The sequence below is a fragment of the Benincasa hispida genome, chromosome 1, assembly GCF_009727055.1.
Source record: "Benincasa hispida cultivar B227 chromosome 1, ASM972705v1, whole genome shotgun sequence".
NCBI classification, from domain to species: Eukaryota; Viridiplantae; Streptophyta; class Magnoliopsida; order Cucurbitales; family Cucurbitaceae; genus Benincasa; species Benincasa hispida.
This window is the reverse complement of record NC_052349.1, coordinates 91,105,967-91,125,963: the sequence shown is the minus strand read 5'-3', so window position 1 is coordinate 91,125,963 and position 19,997 is coordinate 91,105,967. Positions and strand designations below refer to the sequence as shown.

The 19,997-nt window shown below is 32.7% G+C and overlaps 1 protein-coding gene and 1 long non-coding RNA gene across 2 annotated transcripts; both read right to left on the bottom strand.

Moving 5' to 3' along the window:
- Positions 1-2,285: 2,285 nt before the first annotated feature.
- LOC120080129 (putative UPF0481 protein At3g02645) lies at positions 2,286-3,999 on the bottom strand. The gene has a single exon (XM_039034701.1). The coding sequence runs from the start codon at positions 3,891-3,893 to the stop codon at positions 2,286-2,288; it is 1,608 nt and encodes a 535-aa protein (XP_038890629.1). The 5' UTR covers positions 3,894-3,999.
- Positions 4,000-18,677: 14,678 nt separating this feature from the next.
- LOC120070187 lies at positions 18,678-19,985 on the bottom strand. Its single transcript, XR_005479810.1, has 2 exons — positions 19,314-19,985; positions 18,678-18,844 (listed from the first exon to the last, which is right to left on the bottom strand). It is a non-coding gene; the product is annotated as an uncharacterized LOC120070187 (long non-coding RNA).
- Positions 19,986-19,997: the final 12 nt, after the last annotated feature.

Here is a 19,997-nt window from a genome sequence, read left to right as displayed (position 1 = left end):
GGGGCCCTTACAATTAACACTTTGTAATACTGAAAGCATTAATAAAAAGGCAATTTAAACCTGAAACGTTCATCATATTCATCCACAAATGCAGAAACCCACCACGACTGAAAATGCGTTCAATTTAGATCTGTAATTTGGAATATCAGATAACCTGACTCTCCATCATCTGTTAACTATCAAACACTCCACTAAAGACCCGATAGTTGCACTTTTCTTACTATAGATATATTTTGTGTCCATATCAACCAATCAACAGTGTGATAACCCTTCACAGATCGCTCATAAGTACAGCTAGGCCAATTTACTATTTTTCCCCTATAGTTACATCTAACTCCTTAACTATCTATCTACTTACCCCTGCTTCGAGGAAGGAGTGAATTTCATCTTGTGTAACTGAGTTCTCAGTTCCCCAATCAGACAAAACCCCAAAAAGGTAAGCTTAATGAGTTAGCAATCTGGCCATTTTCACCCATACTAATCAAAGGACCGTCCTCAAAAGCAGGAGTTCCCAAAACACTCGGGATTAAGGTCATGTCACCTATGGTCGTTTAGGTGAGATGTAAGATTCAAGTATCGACGATGTTATATAAACAGACTAGTCATCTTGTGGTTCGGTCTTATACAAACTCTTTGTATAGGATACCCTCGCTCACATGCCTCTACATGAATGGTCATGATCAACCATCTGTAGTAGTTCACAACACTTGTAAACCTCTACAAAGTGGGTCATATCCATAGTGTCATAAGGATCAGGTATCCCTCTTTAATCCTTATACTACAAACCTTTTTAGGTTACCACTTACGGCATGATCCACTTGTATATCTCATATACATGCTTAAGTTTTCATACAATAACCATGGAGCTTTGTTTATTGGATATGAGTAAATGCAAAATAAAATAACCCATATTATATTTATAACAATATGTACAAAGTTTACAAACTACGAGGCGCCAGGAGAATTATGACACCAATCCCAACAGATATGTGTCCCAAATTGAAATTGAAGATGAATTCTGATGACGTCACGTGTTCCCACGAACATTGGGTTGAGTAAAATTAATTTCATCCAATTTGACATTATAATTTGGACATTGGTCTAGTTATGCCTAAACATAGGCTTAATTTGGGCCTAAAATGTCCAAATAGGCCCAAATCCAATTAATAGCGCCCAAAGGTCATGCCCTAGTCCAATTAATAGGGTCCAAAGGTTAGGCCCAAGTTCAATTAATAGGGCTCAAGGGTCAGGCCCAAATCCAATTAATTGGGCCCAAAGACCATATCTAAGCCCATGAAGTCCATCAAAGAGCTCTATAAATAAAATAGTTCTTTTCATTCCAAAATGTCAGCAATTCTGCATTCAGAGAACACAGAGATAATTCAATAACAAGTAAAAGACTCCCAAGACTCCTGAAATTACACTCCTAGAAGACAAAAGACCCTTGAAGACATAAAGACTCTTCTAAGACTTCTACTTCAAGAACGTTCGGTGCCTTTCTTCTTCAAGTCAAGCACATCCACTCAACCAAGAGAGAACTAGAGGATCGAGTACTAGAGATCGAACCACATCGCATCAAATCAGCATCAACACCAACACCAACTCAAGCTCAACTCCACGAAATACGTCTCTCAGGAAACCTCGTGCGAACAATATGTTACAGTTTCTTCATGCAAAACCCACACTTTAAAAAGCTCGTTCTTACGCATTCAAAGAATTATAAAACATATAATATGAAATTTATATATGTTTAGAGAAAAACAACATTCGAGGAAAATTATTGATTGAAATTTATGAGTTTTAACAAAATTATTCATCAGGTAATTTGGGAATTGCCCAAACTTGTCAAAAGATTATTTCATTGAAATTAATTAACTAACTTAGGAATGTTTTTACACTTTTTTTTTTTTGTTAACATCAGTGAAAAAAAAATTAAGAATTAGACTACATAAAATAACACTTTTTTTATGAAATTGAAAGTTTATAGTCTAAATTAAAAAATAATTTATATTCAAAAAAAATAGACAAGACATTCATATAAATAGTGTCAAATACTCAAAGTAAGTATCGTGGATTATTTCTCTTAAAATCGAAGGTTCATATATTCTAATACCTCACATGTTATTTGAGAGGGGAAAAAAAATCAATGCTTGGCCTAACTCCATAGATATGAAACTACAAAAAGCCGCGAGGACCAAAATAGAAATAAAATGATAGGGATGAAATTGAATATTTCAATAAAAGGAGGACCAAATTGCAATTTAACCCAATAGTTTCAAGAACGCTTAGGAGGAAGGGCGCGAAAGCAACCTACCAAACAGAGAGCAAAAGGCTTGCAAAGCGATGAAGAACAGAAACCAAGCGACTGCCATTAAAGCAAGCAATGGCCAAGAACTGTAAATATATTCCTTCACGAATCTTCCCATTTTCACTCTCCACAATCCGTTGTAATACTCATTCACCTCTTCAATCACCTTGTCCAACTCCAATACTCTGCTCAATCTGATCGATTTGCTCATCCCATTCCACATCGCTGCACCCTCTTCATCGCTCTTCAGATGGTTCACAATCACTCCTCCTTCTCTTAGCAATCTCAAATCCTCGTCGGAATCCACGATTCCGTTCATCAATTCTGTGTATCTTGTCAAAACCAGCGCCCCTATTCCGCTTGACGCTTCGTATGCTACTAGGTTTCTCAGTGTTGCTTGTGTGTTCACGTCTAGTCTCGCCGTTGGAAGGTACAGTGTTCCGGTTTTGGCGTTGAAGGTGATCGTCGAGATTCCGCCATGGGAGGGCGAGAAGCGGATTCCGGCTCTGAAGAGCTCCGAAACTGAAGGTATTGTTATTTCTTCCGTTAATGGCGGTCTATTCGCGTTCGGATTTGAATTAGGGTTTTGAGATTCTGTTTCTTCCTTGGCTTCTTGTTGCTCTTTGAAGAATAGAATCTCAGCGGGTTGTTTTAAGATTGTGAATGGAGGGATCGTGTAGAGAATCGTCCATGGCAGCCGCGTGATCGTCTTCATATGTTGAGATTGCATCGCTCGCTTTGTGAATCTAATTAGGCGTTTGAGGAATTGCTTGGATCTGTGTAAAATTTGGGGAGATTGTTCGATTTCATTAGGGATTTCGATAATTTCTGATGGTCCTTTCGATTTAGGAGTGATCATTTGGTATAAAAAGTCCAGCAAATGAGCGCAATCTGAAATTTGAATCTCTGGAATCCCATCCGTGGTGTTGAATGGAGAAAGCTCTGTGAATAAACCGATCATCATAGAGAGCAAAATCTCATCAGATTGTTCAGAGGATTCGAATTGAAATTCCATCATCTTCCTCAATACGAACAATGGAATCTGATTTTCGAGCATGATTGTATCTCTGAGAACGGCGTTATGTGTCGGCTTCGTCCCAGCGTAATCCATCAAATGCGACATTCCCGAAGAAACTCGCCGGAGAATCTTCAATTCTCCGGCGTAGACATGGAGAAACTCGAGCAAGAAAGAGGCGTCAATGGCCATCATCCAAGCTAAAGTTTCGCCGTTAAGATCCAAGTAACCATGGTAACACGCTCGAATCTTCTGCTCGAGCTTCGACAATTGTTCAACGAGATCATGAAATTGGAGGCTTGTAGGACTGAATTTCTTAGCCCTTTTTGCGGCAGAGAGCTTGCATCTGTCCATCTCATGGAGCTCCGGACGCCAACAATGGTAAGGACCCAACGCAACTAGTTGTGGAGTGTAGGAATGTGGATCGGACGCCATTAACAATTTAGGGACCTTGAAGATTGCTATTGGAATCCCGTCGTCGTCGTCGTCGAGTTCTTCTTCGAGGGTCCGACGAATTTGAATAACCCATTTGAGCTCGTCAAAGGTGGAAGAAGAAGAATTGGACGCCATTGTCGAGTGCACAGGAAGCGTTGTTCCATGATGGTGAAGAAGGTTTGGTTTCTGTGATGGATTTGCGTTCTGTTTTCTGGCATTAAAGTGAGGAGGGAGTTTGCAGAAGAACCGTTTAATTAGAATTTAAATTTATTTGATAAGGTTAAATTCCTCATTATTATTCTTTTTTTTTTTTTAATATTAAAATATTTCATATTTATTGAACTTTTGAATATAATTTCAATTTAATTTTTAAATTTCAGAATATTCTAATTGTATTAGGTTTGATTTTTATTTCAATTTGGTCATAAGTTTTAAAATTTACATTTTTAGTTTTAGGTTTTCACCAAACACTTATTTTCAATCTTTAGTATTAATATCTATTAATTCATTTTTTTAGTACAACGATGGTTGAGCTGGAGGATTGAACCTCTTGGCATACAAGTCATGCCAATATCAATGTGTCAATCTCACTATGGCGGTATCTTTTAATTTATTTAAGAAAAATCACAATTGATTAAGGTCACGTTTACCAATTCGTAATAAAAAAAGGTGCCATCATAATGAAATTTCATTAATAGATCAATTGTTAGTCTGGATTGCATATGTAATTGGATTGTTGTGTTATCCTATTTATTTAAAATTACAAATCTGTCGTATTTACTGTTAATGTTACTTCCTTAAAGATAACGGTAATAATTAATATTGTAAGAGTGTAATAACAAGCAATGGAAGTATCAATGATCCATAAGCATTCAAATTCACTAATTTTGGCAGAAACTAAAGCATGCTCATCTAAATAAGAGGGTTTTATATCATACTTTTGTAGAACTCTTCAAGATCTCGATCAAATAGCAATAGTTTTCTTCATAGATCACCGTGAACCACCCCAAGATCTTCTCCACTATCCTCTTGGAACTTTAGACCGAGTTGTGAGACTCAAGAACAGCTTGAAGCAATGTAAAACGAAGGAGAAGCTCACAGTACTCAGTTTTGAAGAACTCTTCTTCAACCAAAATTTTTTCTCAAAATTTCTGTAGAATCCATCCCTCTAAATCACTCCATTCTCCTTTATTTATTGCAGATGAACATGCAAAGAAGAAATGTGCATACCTTGCAGCTCATGCTTGGAGTTAATGAAGAAGAGGAAGTGGGTTTTGTGTGAGCATGAAGAAGATGATAATGGAAAACCATGAAAAACCATTTTGTGCATGTTTTCCAATTTTTCAATTTATCTTAAAACCAAAATTTTGATTTTAAGACCTTTGTTTATTTTAAAACTGAAAATTTAATTTTCTAAGATTAATTAAAACATATTAATTAATTTAATATCAAATATTAAATTAATTTTTGCATAAAAAACCATCTTCATATATTTAAATCATATTTAAATATATATATTCTTCTGTTCCGTCTAATTTTTAATTTGAACGTTTCAGATTAATTTCTCAAACTACTCTAAAGCTTAACCATTTACGAGCTAGTAGGGGGATCTCGCTGACCTACAGATCATGGGCTCCAACAATTCGAGTTTAATCCGCTAAACTCATTAGTTCGATTTAACTCCTATTCGTTAACTAATGGGACACTCCACTATATCTCATAGTTGAAATCCTCTCACTGTAGATATATTATGTCCACTTTATACCCATAATCAGTAAGTCGATCTTTCACAGGTTGTTCGTAATCACAGCTGGGTCAAAATAACCGTTTTACCCTTATGAATACATCTTGTTCCTTAAATTCCCACTGACCTTTTAATGAACAATTCTGATTTATAATCCCTATGAATCAAATTCTTTATCTATCATGAGAAGGCAGGGCCTCGATTGTTCAATACCTGGAATCAATACTTAGGAGAACAACCTATCTACTAACCCTAAATCGGGTAAGAGTGAATTCCAGCTTGCAAGGCTATGTCCCCAGCTATTCATCCGGTTTTATCCCAAAATGGGAAGCTTATTGAGCAGTATTGTTGGACTACTCTCACCGTTTGCAGATCAAAAGATAATCCCGAACAAACAGGAGTTCATAGCTAGCTTAAGATTAAGATCGAGTTAACCTAGGTTATTTGATAAATGAAATAGTTAGTTTTAACCGTAAACAGTCATTATAAAGAAAAGTGACTATTTTCGTGGTTCAGTCTATATGCAAACACATTGCATAGGAAACCCCCATTAACATGTCTCAACATGAACGATCTGTGGATCACATCGTTTGTAGCATTTTACAATTTCTCAACTACATAGTTGGTCGTATCCAATAGTGTTAGCAGAATGAGATATCTAATTTCATCCATATACTTACTAGACCATTTAAGCTATATACTGTTAACTTGATCCTGTTTATGTCACTACATAAAGTTACCGTATTCAGACTATAGCCAATGATATGTTTATTAGATTTTCATAATAAGATGCAAAATCAACAAGTCATTATTATTGATAAATAGAATGTTTAACACGAATTATGAGTTCTAGAACATTCACAAAAAAATATAACACCTTCATAATTCTAATACTGTAACATTAACCATATATATAATGGTAATAACAGTAACGTAACATACAACGGCTAGTGGATCCTATATAAATTTCAAATGCAATCGAATTGAGCACCCTCAATTTCTCAATGAGATTACATTCTTTTATTTAATATACATTAATGTTAAATCTCCCAACTCAATAATCGTTGTAAATTAGTGCATATTTAGTGAAACCTCAAAGGTAAAAGTGTACATTTGCAACATAAAACTAAATCAAAATAAAATTTCAAATGGTAAAAGTGCAACATTTTGGAAAATAAGGACCAAATAAAAATTAGGAGAAAAAAACTTAAGACAAAAAAAATGTATTTTTGTTTTTTTTTTTTTTCTTCTTTAATCGAAAAAACTATATATAGTTTTTTATAATTTCTTGATTCTAACTTTCTAAACTTTCAATAAAAGTGTAATTGTACTCAAAATTAAAAATAATAATAATAACAACAATAATAAAAGCGTTATTATTATTTTTTTTTACTATAAATTAGTTTTTAGATAAAGATGTTAGTATCTTATGAGATTTTTTTAAGTATTTATCATACATTTTATAAAGTGTAATTGTACTTAAAATTAAAAAATAATAATAATAACAACAATAATAAAAGCGTTATTTTTTTTACTATAAATTAGTTTTTAGATAAAGATGTTAGTTTTTTAAGGAGATTTTCTTTAGGTATTTATCATACATTTTATAAAATCAGAATCACACGTTTTTATTTATGTTTTGAAAATAAAACTGTTTTACAACCTTTTGAAAATGCTTCTAACAAATTGAAAACAAGAAACATGAGTTACCAAACAAAACTCCTGGATTGTTCTACATTTAAAAGGTTTTAAAGTTCCTAACATTTAAAAGTGATATCAATTTACCCACATGAAGATAATTCAATTTGACATAAAATATTATTGACTAAAAAGTCAGGGTTTGTTCAATAGTCAATTTAAAAACTGAATTTTAAAAATAAGATATTCAAAGAAAACAGAGTTATATATCACGTTTTCATATATATGTTTGGTAGCACATTAAAAAATTAAATTCCAATTTAAATACTTTTTCAAAATGTGTTTGAAAATATATTTAGTTACTCACTACATACAGGTTGAATATAAACAATTACTAATTCATTTATAAACTTATTTTATAGTAAAATTTTGGAGAAAATACCATTTTAATCTTTTTAGAAATATATGTAATTGGTTCATGAAATTTCAAATGGGTCATTTTAGACTCTGAGTTTTCAAGAATAGATTTAAAAAGTATATCTTCAGTAACCGAACCATTACAATTAATGGATTGTCCGTCCAAATCAACTTTTTAGCTGCTGACATGGCTTGCTTACATAGCGTGAGGATCATTTATAAAATTTTATTAACTAATTTTTTTAGAATAAAAAATAGTTATAAGCCCTTATCAATATGCTTGCAAACTTCATAAACAACCCATGCAAAAGATTGAAGAAGCATTCTATCCATCCACCACCGAAAAGGCTTCAACTAAGGGTGAAATCGGTTCGGTTTGACCCAAACCGAACCAAAACGATATTATTTATATAGTAAACCGAACCGCACCATTTGTGCGATTCGAACCAAACTGAGGATCGATTTCTCTTTTTTTTTTTTTTTACCTAAATGCCCGATGCCGACCAGCGAACAAAATGGGTGGAATCTTCTGTCAAGACAGTCGACGTCAAGGCCCGAGGGAGAAGGAGAACTAATGAGTGAAGATTGGGGAAGACGAAGAGATGGAATCGGCTGAAGATGAAGAAATGGAATCGGAGATAAAAAAGGACAAAGAGATGGAATCGGTTGAGGACTGTGAGAAGATGAAACCTCGATTTCGAACTCGAAGACGAAGACTCGAACTCAAACTCAAACTGAAGCTGAAATGAAGAGTGAAGACGAAGACTGAAGAGCGGCGGCCACAAACTCTAAAGAAACGAAAGCGAAAGAAAGCCTGGAACTACTGAAGAAGAAAGGAAACTTTTTTTATTAATATTATATATATATATAATTTTATATATTTATATTCAAACGATTCGGTTCGGTTTAGAAACCGATTTTCAAACTTGGAACCAAACCGAACCATTTAAATTCGGTTTTAACATTCCAACGAATCACATCGAACCGATTTTTTCGATTTTACTTATAAATCGGTTTGGTTTGGTTCGATTTTGTAAATCGATTCGGTTTAAGCGGTTTTGCTGTCCACCCCTAACTTCAACCACTAAAATTAATTTTTTCAGTCTTTCGATCATCCACTTAGAGGTAAGTGCTTCTTCTTTTTTTCTTTTTTTTTTTACCTCATTCACCTTTGATTTCTTATAAGTTTACAATTATTTTTTTTCTTAGATGCTATTTTTCATTGGAACTATATGAAAAATTCTGATTAATTTGCAGAATTAAAGAGTTGATTAAGAACAAAAAGTAATGCTTGAAAAATCTTATTAAGAAGATGGACGAAATTATGGAATAAAATAAAATGCGTGTATAATATAAGGTATAACAACTTAGTGATTTTTTTTTTTTTTTTAAAGAAAATATTTGTAAATAAAGCTTAAAAATAAATAATAATATATCAATCTCGATAAGCAAGCCGTATTGTCCAAATAAGTCTACTTGGACAAATTTGCCAGTTTTAATAATTGTATTAGTGAATAGAGATTTTTTAAATCTATCCTTGAAAACTTATGGAGTAAAATGGTCAAATTAAATTTCAGAGATCAATTGCATCTATTCATAACAACTCAGGGACTAAAAAGTATTTTTTTCTAAAATTTTTATATAATTATTATTTCGTAATATCATATAATATGTAATATATTACATAGTTTAATTTAACAAAAATTATTGAGTCTATAATATGAAATAATATATTCGTGTTATTTTTCTTTTTACCATTTTTAATATATAATTTTGTATTTTAAAATTTTAAATTCAAAATCTGGATACATTAAAAATAGTTGTTTTCAGAATTTGCATTGTTTCCATCGTAGAATTTGGAACCAATTTTTTAAAATAAAATTCAGACTACCAATCAAACACATATTCGCTGAACTCAATGAATCTGAAAATATAAAACAAAATTTAAATTGCAGCCAAAAGTTTGAATTCTTTCATTTTGTGCACTGTTGGACTCAAAAAAGAGGGAGAGAGAGATCAATTTTACATTTTTTTTACTCAGCAAACTATTCTTAGTTGACATCCACTTATTTATTTAAATTTTGTGACTAATAGAAGTCGTCATTTTATTTAACACCTCGTTATTATTATTCCTTTAACATTAACACTTCATAATTTCTTCTATTTTGAGAAGTACAAACATAACACAACAAATCAATACTTGATCGTGTACCCACACCCACCTGATCGTGATTGATATACTACAATCTTTTCTTTTGGGACATAGATGTTTTCTTTATTGTTGATGATGTATTGAAAGCTATTTAGGACTTTCCTAGACTTATGTTTTGTTTAACGAGATACCTAGACTTATGTTTTGTTTAACAAGTGACATACGAGTGAATCATGTTTAAATAAATAACCTAGCTAAATGGTGAAAAATAGATAAGATACAATGTCTTAACTTGGTGACACTATGAATATGATCCTTTTTATAATTGTTACAATTAATTTTATCCAAATCGTTTGTCATGTAGAGATATATAGCCAATAAGAGTAGCTCAAATGGAGGCATAATGCTCGTACTATCGACCTCGAAGTCTGAGGTTCGATTCCCCATCCCATATTTTAATTACAATACTTTTGTGGGAAAAAAAATGGAGACATATATGATAAGTTTTAAAAAAATTGGATTGCAAAACATTTTATCTCTCTGTACAGATTTTTTAATTGAAAAGATTAATATTTTATAAAATGATTGTATGCCACCTGATTGAATGATGAACTCTTGACTATAAGGGTTTGTTATTTGATTTGCATGAGTGAGGCTGGTCATTGTAGCCAATTCAATAAGCCTCCATTTGGATGGAGAAGGGTACATAATCTTACAATATGAAACTCAGTCCTTCTCAAAGGGCAATAGATGAGTAGTTCCTTTGAATACTAAGTTCAAGACTTGAACATCGGGCTCCACCATCTCATTGATCCGAGAATGACTTAGTTTATGATTAAATGATAAATAAGTTGTTCATTAGAAGATTAGTAGTAATTAAGGTACAAGAGGTAGTTGTGGGGGATATCGAATCCTGAGCGGAAGCATTGGGATTGCCTTGCATTCGATTTTCCATTTTATAAGAAACAAAAACTGAACTAAAAAGAATAGTAATAGGATAAACATTATGTTAAGCATGCATTAAAGAAGAATAACAAAAGGGAAGAACGGTTCTTATTTTTGTAAACTCTCAAGCCTCTTGAAATTCCTCTTTTTCTCCACACTAACATCTTCTCAACGATCACCGACACTACCACAAGATTACCTTGATATTATTCTCTAGGAATTCTAAGAGTTGGATAAGTGGTCTCCAACCCTTAAAAGAGGAAAAGGTAGAGAAAGTATAGAGATATTAATTTGTGGAGGTTAGGGTTTTTTTCACCAAAACAACATTTCTCTCCAAATGAAATTGCTTTCCCTAAATGAGCTAATAAGGAGAATTTATATGGAGAAGGCTTTTACCCATTCTCCAAATATTTCCCTTTTTACCCTTGATGTCAACTAATTAAATAACACCTTATTTAATTAATTGACACATTAATTAAATAACCACATATTAAATCTAATTTAATATGTATAGTTAATTAATATATATATATAAACATCATATATTTATATCCTCTCATCTCTTTGTCATTTCTTAATCAATTAAATAACTATATTAAATCATATTTAATAGAGTTAATTAACATATAAATATCACATATTTATATGTATACATCTCTTTAGAAATCTAATTCATATAAATCTAATATTTGAATCTCATTCAAAAATACCAATCTTAGATAGATCACATCTATATTAATTATATATCATCGTATTAATAGAATTAATTATATATTAATCACATTAATATATAATTTCCTCAATTGATTTGAGTAATTCAAATCATTCCTCATTAATATCCTTTAGTGAGCTAACAAGGGGACTTGATGGACCTACGGATTAGAAGCTCCAACGATATGAGATTAATTGCTAAACCTAATTGATTAAACTCATTAACTAGATTAAACAATATTCGTTAACTGTGGACACTCTACTAAAGACCCACAACTACACTCTTCTCGCTGCAGATATATTTTTGTGTCCACGGATATAAACCAATAACAACAAGTTAGTCATTCACGAGTATTCATAACATCAATTGGGTCAAATTACCTTTTTGCCTTTGGGTTACCTCTGTATCCTTAAATACCAGTGTTCCTCTAACGAACAACTTATTTATGGTCCAACCATTAAACAGAAACTCTTTTGGGCTAACGAAAGGGTAGGGTCCTTTGTTCAAGTCCTGGAGATACCACTTAAGGGAACACTCATTTACTTACCCTAAAGTCAGGAATGAGTGATTTCATCTTGTATTATTATGTTCCCAGTTCCCCATTTCGTCTTATCTTCAAAATGGTAGGCTTATTGAGTCAGCAAACTGGCCACTCTCACCTATACAAGTCAAAAGACAACCCCTTATGAACAAGAATTCATAATATACTCAGGATTAATACTAAGTTGTCGAGGTCATCTTATTGAAATAGAAACCTAACTAGTCACAATGTTAATCTAGTAGTTATTACTTCGTGGTCCAGTCTTATGCAAACTCATTACATAGGATACCCCACTCGTATGTCACTTATATGAACGCATTGGATCATTGCATTTGTATCAAATCTAACATGGGTCATATCCAGTATCACTAGGATAAGGTACCCAACTTTATCACTATACTATAAATCCTTTGGCTATATCTTGAACATTGATCCATGTATCTCGCCACATACTGTTCAAGACTAGCCTTAGATATTAATTTATTGGATTTAGGGTTATCATGACAAAATAGAATACAACAATATCAATAACATTTATTGAAGTAATATCAATTACTCTTTATTGATGAAATGATATCAATAACTCTTTATTGATAACGTAACACAATCAATAACATTTATTGAAATAACATTGATAACTCTTTATTGATGACGATCAATCAATTACATTTATTATCTATGAGTTTTAAGGCATAAAACCCAACAAACTCCCATTTGAACTAAAACTCTAGTTAGTGGGATGTACATAATATCACTATCCAAGACAATGGGAACTGTAAATAAATACAATAAATTAGGGTCTTCATATACCCATTACACATCTCTCACTTGCCCTAAATTATACAAGTATGTGCAAGGACACTACCACAACACTACCTTGTTATTCTCAAGGTGAGAATCATAGAGAGTTTGATGGACTCCTGAGTTAATTTTGGTGAAAGAAAAAGTGAATTTGAGAGAAAAAATGTCGAGGAATTGATGAAGAAGATGGAGATATATTTTGTAAAAAAAAAAAAATGTTTTTTCACGTGAAAATCAATAATTGGATTCCCACCATCCTTACTCCTCTGCCTATCACTTAACTAAGAGAACGGAGTTATTAATTTTTGAATTAAAAATACAAAACTAAATTATATTAAACCAATTTAATATAATTAAATTCAAACTATATATTATATTTCATATAACATATAAACTATAATTTATTATATCGCATATAATATAACCTATAGTTTATTATATCGCATATGATATAACCTATAGTTTATATTCTCTCATCTAGTCTATAGTATTAATATGAATCATATACTAGTCAAAAAAACCCGACGTTTTGAAAGTGAGTTTAATTCTGCCTCCATTTCTTCTTTCTACTGAAGCCAATCTTTTCTATGTCGATATTTTTCAACAGATTTTAGTTCAAAATCGTCATTTTCAAATATTATATCAAAAGCAACATTCTACACAAAAATGTTGTCAATAACTACATGAGTTCGGTTCCATCTTTTTCTTGTCATGAAATAATTTATTGAAATCTCATTATTATCTTTATGTATTCCACCTTTCTCATTAGTCATGTCATGAATTACTTTATGAGTATTTACATCCTCCTCCAAGTCTTCTTGACTATTAATTATTTTTCTTTTACAAGGATTTTTATCTTTGGAACCCCCTGATCTACCACGCTTTTGGCATGTTCCAAACTTATTAGTGATAACTTGCTATGTTGAGATATCAATTTTCAATGGAACATTTGTAGCTGGTATATGTGAGTTACTTTCTTTGCATTTATAAAAACATCTGGCAACTGATTTGCTATATTTTGCAAATGAATTATCTTTTGAACTTCAAGTTCACATTGATCTGTACGAGGATCTAAATGAGACAATAACGATACATTCCTTCTCTTTTTCCAACTTTTTAATTCCTCCCCCTAATATTGAAAATTTTGTCTCATTAAAATGACAATCAGCAAATCGTGCAGTAAATACATCACCCATCAGGGGTTCAAGATGTTTAATAATTGATAGAGAAACATGTCTAACAATATTTCTAACCTCCTTTGAGGACCCATCTTAGTACGTTTGTGGTGGAGCAATTGGAACATATATTGCACATCCAAAAATTCTCATGTAGGAAATATTTGGTACATGGCCATAATCTAATTGTAATGACGAGTACTTATGATAAGATACTGACCTAATGCATACAAGTGACGTTGTATGAAAAATAGCATGTCCCCATACAGATAAAGGAAGCTTAGTTCTCATAAACAATGGTCTAGCAATTAACTGCAAACATTTTAGGAATGATTTTGCTAAACCATTTTGTGTATAAACATGAGCTACGAGATGTTCAACACTTATTCCAATTGACATACAATAATTATAAAAAACTTGGAATATAAACTCACCAGCATTATCAAGATGAATGGTTTTAATTGTATAATTGAGAAATTGTGCTCTTAACTTAATTATTTGAACAAGTAATCTTGAAAATGCAAGATTTCGACTTGATAATAAGCACACATATGACCATCTGTTGAATATATCTATTAATACCGTAACATATCTAAATGGTCCTTTTAGTGGGTTAATAGGTTCACATATATCACCATGAATTTGTTCTAAAAATGTAGGTGATTCAATCCCCACTTTATCTAGTGATGGTTTAATTATCAATTTTCCTCAAGAGCAAGCATCACTTGATAGTTCATTAGATTGAAGAATCTTTTGGCTTTTCAATAGATTCCCATTTGAACTCTCAATAATTATTCTCATCATTATAGACTTTAGATAACCTAATATGTCATGCCAAATTGTAAATATGTCTAGATTCAAGAACTTTAGGTTTATTGTTGCACATGTTTCAATTACTCGTATATGAGTATAATATAATCCATAAAATCAAGCAGAAAACTCTTCTAGTATATGTTTTTCATATGAGACAGTAGATATGATATAAAGATATTCCATATTATTTGTACTATTAGTCTCAATATGATAAACATTGCAACGTATATCTTTAAAACTAAGTAGATTTCTCTTTGATTGACTAAAGAACAATGTACTGTCAATTGTAAATTGTGTTCCTCTAGGCAAAATAATATTTTCTTTTCCAACCCTTCAATTAGGTTTACAGAACCCGATATTGTATTGACTTTTGCTTTCGGCATTGTCAGTTTGAAAAAATATTTTCTACATGTAAGTATTATATTTATAGTTGCACTGTTTGTCAGAAATATATCTTCTTTACTCATTTTTTAGTCACCTAAAATATGAAAATGATCTAGGTTTCTTCATTAAAAGAAAATAATTATAATAAGAAAAACAACATTTGGAATATACAAAGGTTAACATCTATTAAAAGGGGAAAAAAACATAGAGGTGAAAAAAAAAAAACAACACTAAGTTTAGATATTTTCAAAATCAAAGGAAATACTCGATGTTTCATCAATTCTGCCAATTTTCTCTTCAGGAGATTCAAAGAAGTCCATCATATCCAAATTTATCATATGGGATGGGTTAAATATGTCATTATCTTGGTATGCAAAATTTACTTCCACATTTTTCTCTTTTTCCTTCAATGATGCTTTGATAGAGATCAACCAAGTGTTTTAACGTACGATAGGTACGTGACCAATGCCCAATCATTCCACAACGGAAGCATTTATTTTCAACACTTTTTGAACTCTTATCTTGTGGAGCTTTTCCTTTGTGATCATAATTTTGTGTGGTTTTTTTAAAATTTGAATAATTAGAACGACCACCATGAAAATAATAATAATTTCTTCCTCTGCCACGATCAAGACTTCGGCCATGACCACGACCTCGACCTCGACTACGATTATTATTAAAATTCACAGCATTCCCTTCAGGGAATGATGTCGTTTTAGTTAGTCGAGATTCATGTTTTTTCGTCAATAACTGATTACTTTGTTCGGCCACAAGAAGACATGAAATTAGTTCAGAATATTGTTTAAAATATTTCTCTCAATATTGCTGCTGCATGAGCATATTCGAGACATGAAATGTAGAAAATGTGTTCTCTAACATATCAACATCAATAATTTTCTCCACATAAAAACAATTTCGAACTAATTTTAAATAATGTGGAGTTGTAATTACTTACTGATTTGATATCTTGTAGCCTCAAGTGCATCCACTCATAACGAGCTTTAGGAAGAATAACTGTTTTTTGATGATCATACCTTTCTTTCAAATTTTCATATAAGATATGGGGATCTTTTATTGTAAGATACTCCATTGTCAATCCTCCGTGGAGATAATGACGAAGGAAAATCATAACTTTTGCTTTGTCTTGACTGGATGTCGTATTTTCTTCTTTAATCGTCTCTCCAAGATTCATAGCATCTATGTGGATTTTTGCATCAAGTGCCCATGACATAGTTATTGTTGGGGTTAATGTCTTAAATTTCGTAAGATCCCATAGTTTATAATTCTAATGTACAAGCATTTTATTTATGTAATAAAATATGTGATGTTTTATTTTAAAATTAGTTGCATTAACCACAAACCAATAAACTAACATCCAAGTTATCTTTGTAGCTTAAACATGTATGTAGAGACATACAGGTGGATCATATTTGAGTGATAACCTAAATAGTCTATAGTAGATGGATAAGGCTAGATACCATATCCTGGTGACACTACGAGTATGACCCGCTTTGTAGTGTTACAATTCTTCTAAAGTGCTACAAATGATCTGATCTTGATCATTCATATGAAGACAAGTGAACAAGGATATTATATACAAGAAAGTTTGTATAAGACCGCATCATGAAATGTTTAGTCTCATTATATAATGTCATTCACAATAGAGACTTATATTTCACCAGGATGACCATAGTTAACATGACCTGAATCCTGAGTGAGTTGTGAACTCCAGCCTATAAAGGCGGTCCTTTGATTTGTATAAGCGAGAGTGGTCAAATCACAGACTCAACAAGCCTACTATTTTGGGGACTTGTCTGATAGGGGAGTGATAGCTCTAAAAAAGAGCTATTATTCCTAGCTTAATTCGGGCTCGTTATTGAGTTTTACGTGTTTATTTCCCTATTTTGTAGGTATTGAGCAATTAAAAGGTAGAATTGACGATTTGGAGTCGATCGGGGTTAATTTGAATCAATTTTGGAGTTGATTTGAGCATTTGGGCTTCAAAGGAGTTGAAATTACCAAGTTACCATCGAGTTCCATCGAGTATTTATATTTTTATTTGTGGCATCAAGCATAATCGAGTACAATCAACCATCGAGTAATCGAATAAATTGCCATCGAGTATTATCGAGTAAAAGCCTGTCAAGTAATCGAGAAATCGAGCATCAAGTATCGAGTAGGGAATCATCCTACATCAAGTATCGAGTTTTTTACAGAACGCTCAAGGTTTCAACGTTTTCCCTGACGCTTGTGGCCCTCCTCTGTCGAGCATTGCAACGTTGTTTCTAGTGTTGCAACGCTAGGAAGATTTTTCTATAAATACCTCTCATTGATTTTAGGTCCAAATATGTTGAATCATGGATGCCAAAGTAAAACTTCATTCTTCTTCCTTTCCCTTTAGAACTTAGTATCTTTTGATTTTTCTTTTTCCTTTTTTCAAATAAAATTAAAAATACCAAATTCGACATCTTTGGTTCTCTTCAAAAGATGAAGAACCTTATAGCCTTACCGGGCTATATCGACTCATCCAAGAAATGACCAGAGAAATACGAGAATTTCTTTGTGCCTTAATAAAAGACAGGTCGCATCAAGCAATCGATGTTAAAAATGTGAAAATTTTATTGCTTTCTTTATTTGTCTTTTAGATTAGGTTTCTTTTTTTTTTTTTTTTTTTTTTCCTGTAGAGATGACCTAAAGGAGAGAGCATCTTTTTAGAAGGCGAGCCTACTACCACCACCATCCCGTGTGTTGCATTGTTATCAGGGGAGGTTTTCTGTTCCCTTGTTTTTATTCCTTTTGAGCTTTACTTGAATACTTCGGAGCAATGTATTATTTTATGTTGGGGATGGGGTACCCGTTGGGTAGTATGTTATGTGCTTAATTGTCTTGCTTACCATTTGCTCTGTTGTTATCTTGATAGTTTATGACGCACTCTTCCTGTAATAAAATTTGCATGAAAGAACGATAGGAAAGCATGATCATAAATTTAGCCTAATTTTTTTAAAAAAATTATTATCTCTCATGCATCTTTAAGTTATTGTTTTGCGAAATTAAAGTCTTGCTTGCTCAGAATTGGGATATCTGGTTTGTACTTCTGTTGTCACCCCGAAAAGGTCCACCTTTGACTTAGGAGTAACTATGCTTGTTTTAGAGCAAAACTAGACAAAGTGGATAAAATAGGGCCTACTATAAATAAAAGAGAGAGAGGGAGAAAGAAAAAAGATAAAAATAAAGAAAAGTAAATTAGTTGCAATTCTGATAAAAAAATATATAGAAAAAAGCATTAAAAAAAATGAAGCATATGCTAGCATGCTTGCAAAAAAATAGTGTGTATGTGTGCATGGATAGAGGTGAAACGAACTACCTTCGTCGTGTCTAGTGTAACAACCCGACTTCTTAAGACAGCTAGAAGAGGTTGTTACTACATGCATGCATAAATGTTTACATTGATATATATATATATATATATAACATAATCTTGGACAGCTTAAGTGAATACAAAATCTAGTCAGACTTTAACTCAAGATTTCAAATCACTTGAATCGGGGTACCCCTTAAACATGAAAATAAAATTTTTAAAAAATGAAAGAAAATATGAATCGAAAAAGAAATCTCTAACCCCTAAATCTAGTCAAGGAAGGTTTGTGAAAAGAAAACTATAAAAACATAAAATAACATATAAATTCAAATGCGGAAGCGTTCCTAGTTCCTTTGGCACTGTCACAAATTCCTCTTGTTAGTCACCCAAGTATCCTTGCCCTTATCTGAAAAATATATAAAAATAAAGGGTGAGTATAAAATACTCAGTAAGTGATCCCATTACCGGGATCAAGCTATACATCCATAAGCAGAGAATGTTTGGGCTAGTGGGTCAAACAATTATAACTACTTCTGAAAGACAAACCAAGGGAACAACTTATCTTGCCTTGACATGCATGCCTAGTGGCCTGATGGCACACCGTCAAAACATAGAAATAAACATGAAAGTGAACCTATCAATTCACAAAATCATAACATCCAAATGAACTCGTCGGCTCAGGCATGTCTAGTGGCCTGAAGGCACACCGTCAATGAAGGAACTCTTATCAAAGGGTACCTTTGAGCAGAAGCAAGATCATCCCAAACTCATTGTGACAAAATTACCACATTCACAATCAAACATACAAGTTATGCATTATCAACAAATTACGACATTCTTTGAAACTTTAAACAACAAAAAAGCAAGATACATACCAGTTGAAGAACTTTTCTTCTCCTTTCAATCTCCTCTCGTCACTCCAGCCAATCTCGTTGTCGCTGAGATCATCAATCTTATCGTCCACCAAATCTCGCTATCGTCTACCCATGAACGGACTCCTCACGAACAAGGCAGCAAGGAAGGCACCACCATTTAGAACCCTCAGTATTCTCGGAGTGAAAATCTATGAGGCGTGGGCTCTGATGGATTTGGTAGAGGGAAGGAGGAAGGAACGATCTTTTACTACAACCAAGCAAGTGGGAGAAATCTGAGGTCTATCGTATAGATAGATGCTTGATCGTCTAGGTAGAAGTACACGATCGTGTAGTAAACTAGGGCTGATCGTATAGACGATTGTTTAGTAAAACGCTCGGACGCGTGATCGCTTAGAAAAAGCTAGACGATCGTTTAGGAAATTCTATGCAACCGTCTAGTAAATGCGCGTGTGTACACGATTGTTTAGTAAACTTTGAGCTGTCATGTATGCTCTTGATTTGCTAGGCAATGGGCAGTGTACTCAAACGGTGAGCGAATGTTTGATATCTTTGCAAAATGAAAACAATTTTCATTTTATCCTTCAGTTACAAAAACTGAATGCAACCTCCCATTATCTCATTCGGTTACGGAGAAAAAACCAGCAACAATTATCCCATAATCGTTTAAATTAAAAAAACATATAT

Bases quoted from the DNA above. Each gene is read 5' to 3' on its own strand.
- LOC120080129 (XM_039034701.1), bottom strand. From the start codon at position 3,893: ATGGCGTCCAATTCTTCTTCTTCCACCTTTGACGAGCTCAAATGGGTT.